General features: G+C 36.1%; 1 protein-coding gene across 1 annotated transcript; it reads left to right on the top strand.

The window, feature by feature from the left end:
* Positions 1–298: 298 nt before the first annotated feature.
* On the top strand, positions 299–2,596 carry LOC132757500 (IgGFc-binding protein-like). The gene is made up of 2 exons (XM_060748803.1): positions 299–1,559; positions 2,300–2,596. Exons 1-2 carry the CDS (start codon positions 426–428, stop codon positions 2,462–2,464), a joined length of 1,299 nt encoding a protein of 432 aa, XP_060604786.1. The 5' UTR covers positions 299–425; the 3' UTR covers positions 2,465–2,596.
* Positions 2,597–2,975: the final 379 nt, after the last annotated feature.

The following is a 2,975-nucleotide window of genomic DNA, read 5'->3' as shown; positions in this document are numbered from 1 at the left end:
CAGAAACTATATGCTTTTCATTAAACGAAACTTTGACTTGTTATACAATATCTTTACTATATTCCGCTTCGTTCAAAACAAATAACAAGAGGAGGCAAAATATTATTGTTAAGTAAAAATCCTTTGAACCACAAAATGTTAAGTAAATCGTCAAATTCGTACGATCCGTAAAGAAGCTATTTATATGACTTGTTATAGTTCTGATAAGAAATATGTAGATATACAATATATACATTGTACAATGAAACATTTTGGATGGCCATCTATTGATTGTTTACTGAAAATATAAGCTATTTGATAAAATATTACAATATTTTTTTACCTTAAATAATTTAGCTAAATGTCGCTAATAATTAGCGAAAGAGTGGATTATCAAAGGATTTCAAGCATCATTTTTCTGAACTAGGTTTTAACATGCTGTATGCATGGTTATCATGCTAAATTCGTTCGTAAGTGAATGTACAAAGCAGAATTATTCATTGAAGGGAATCAAGGCCAAATTTGTATTTGCTTTTCCTGAGTCCCACGACTCTAGCTCGGACTTGTCATTAGATGTTGCTGCGAGGGAAACAAGCATAATTCACGTCGAGGCTCCAGAATTAGGGTTAAATTCTAACTATACTGTCCAGAAAGGTACGAGAACTTTTTCTCTAAATAACCGAATTGAACTGAGAGGTTCAGGAATTTGGAAAAAGGGTATACATATAATCAGTGATAGAGATATTAGAATATATGCAACCTCCCAAAACAAACTAGCTTCCTCAGACGGTTTTCTGGTACTGCCTTACACTTCGTTATCAACAAGTTACTTTGTGGCATCGTATACACCTTTACAATCGAGTGAGTTTGCCATAGCTGCTGCATACGATTCAACGTCAGTCACTATAACCTTTAGAATACCATCAGGAGTTGTGACATTTCTTGGAAGACACTACTCAAATGGTCAAAAAACTACCATAACCCTACACAAATTAGATGTCGCACACATACAGCACGTTCACGATTTAACTGGAACGTACGTAGAGAGTGATAAACCCATTTCTGTTGTATCAGGAAATAAATGTGCTGATGTTCCGAAATCAGTTACAGCATGTGATGTTTTACTAGAGTTTATGCCGTCACTTTCAACATGGGGTACCAAGTATATAACCGCTGCTTTTAAAACACGTCTTCACAACCGTGTACGTGTAATATCAGGAAGTGACGGTAACACTGTAAAACTTGGACATTTAAAAGTCATTACTTTAAACAGAGGTCAATTTTATGAGCAAACCTTTACACAAGACGATGCTGTACTTATTGACTGTTCCAACCTTTGTCTTCTTGTGCAGTACGCAGAAGGAACTTCCGCCGATAGTCAAACAGGTGATCCATCAATGACTATTGTACCTTCCCTAGACCATTTTGACAACGACTTCTATTTTAAGACACCGGATGTCGTCAACAACTACCTAACGATTGTAATACACAGCTCTGATGTGACAGGATTACGCCTGGATGGTAGATTATTGAGTGGAGAAGAGAAGACAGTCCTGGTAACAGATCAAGGAAAATCAGAAGTAAATATAAGTTTATTATAATTATGTATAGATATACTATGTTTCCTTTGAGATCACAGAAATAAAATCCATGAAATTATTACTGTCTAGTTTGAATAAAGGAATGAATAAACTAGGTATAGGAAGCTGTTTTTCTTATTACAGGTCAAGTAAAGTAAGCATTTTCTTTAAATAAAAACTGACAGTTATTCTAATGACACTATATTTGATATTGTGTATAGAATTTTAAACATAACATTTCTTCTTTGTTTTAAGTCAAAACATTTATTAAAAAAATGTGTAGAAATTATCATCAAACTTGAGCATATATCTTTATTGACTTTCCATTATCCACCATTTTGTATAAAGCAGCCCCTTAAGACTGGAGGTTTGCCTTTATTGATGAGGCAAATGAATTACAGCCACAGTTTATCCCTGGGTGATCGTAAGAGGTGACTAAATGGGTTCGAATGACTAAAGTCTATGCATGTTTAAGGTCCAGCAGGTGAAGTGGTTTTGAGCCCTTGTGCTGCTTTAGGATTGTAACACCCAAAGTTAGCCAATATCATCTTCCCTGTTTCGGCGTTGTATGACTTAAATTTTGTTGGTGCGCCATTAAATAAAACAAATAAAAACGTATATATGAACAATGAAAACAATCATTGACTTTTTGGGATGGGATATTGGCCATATATTTTTGTACCTTAAGAAGAAAGTTTAAAAATTTTGATAACAATTATTTGGAATGTTGATGATTGTAGCGTTACAGTGTAGTTCGAGTTCACATATCACAGTCTTCACATCACCTTTACCACATATCAGATGTTTCATTCGGTGCTATTCTGTATGGATTTGCCAATTATGAGTCATATGCGTATCCTCTTGGAATAAGCTTTATAGGTAAGACAATCTTATGCTCACGTTAATTGCAAAAGCATGTTAGTGAGAAAAAGAAACTACGCTACCGTTTAAATGACTTTGTGTTGGTCGTCGGTAATAGAAAACCTTAACTGACAACTTCAACTTTATGATTTTAAAATTCTGCCTGATGCCATATTGTATAAGTATTAGTTTCTTAGGTCCAAAGTTATTACAGCGGCATTTATTGCACGTACAAATATATACTGGCAAAACAAGGGAAGGGACGTAACGCCGCTTCAGGTTGTGTGCCGTCTTTCTCGTTATTTTTTAGTGTTTACTCCGTAATGCCCCGGTCACATATTCACGGATAATGGCGAGGAAGAGCTACGGTCAAATCGTTCACGGATTACTACGGAAATGTGAAATTCCGTAGTCCGCTACGGTTCCAGTACGGACACACAACGGTATGAGTACGGAGTCCGACGGATTTCCTCCCATAAGTCCCCGGAGAGACACGGATTGTTACGGAGCAACACGAATCAGGACGGACGCACTACGGATACACTACGGTTTGCT

The sequence above is a fragment of the Ruditapes philippinarum genome, unplaced genomic scaffold, assembly GCF_026571515.1.
Source record: "Ruditapes philippinarum isolate M1 unplaced genomic scaffold, ASM2657151v2 ctg1267_1_1_1_1, whole genome shotgun sequence".
Classification (NCBI taxonomy): Eukaryota; Metazoa; Mollusca; class Bivalvia; order Venerida; family Veneridae; genus Ruditapes; species Ruditapes philippinarum.
The sequence above is the reverse complement of the archived record's forward strand: the minus strand, read 5'-3'. Positions and strand labels throughout refer to the sequence as shown.

Coding starts and splice junctions, on each gene's coding strand:
- LOC132757500 (XM_060748803.1), top strand. CDS start 426: ATGGTTATCATGCTAAATTCGTTCGTAAGTGAATGTACAAAGCAGAAT. Junction 1,560..2,299: donor CAGATCAAGGAAAATCAGAA/GTAAATATAAGT, acceptor TGATGATTGTAG/CGTTACAGTGTAGTTCGAGT.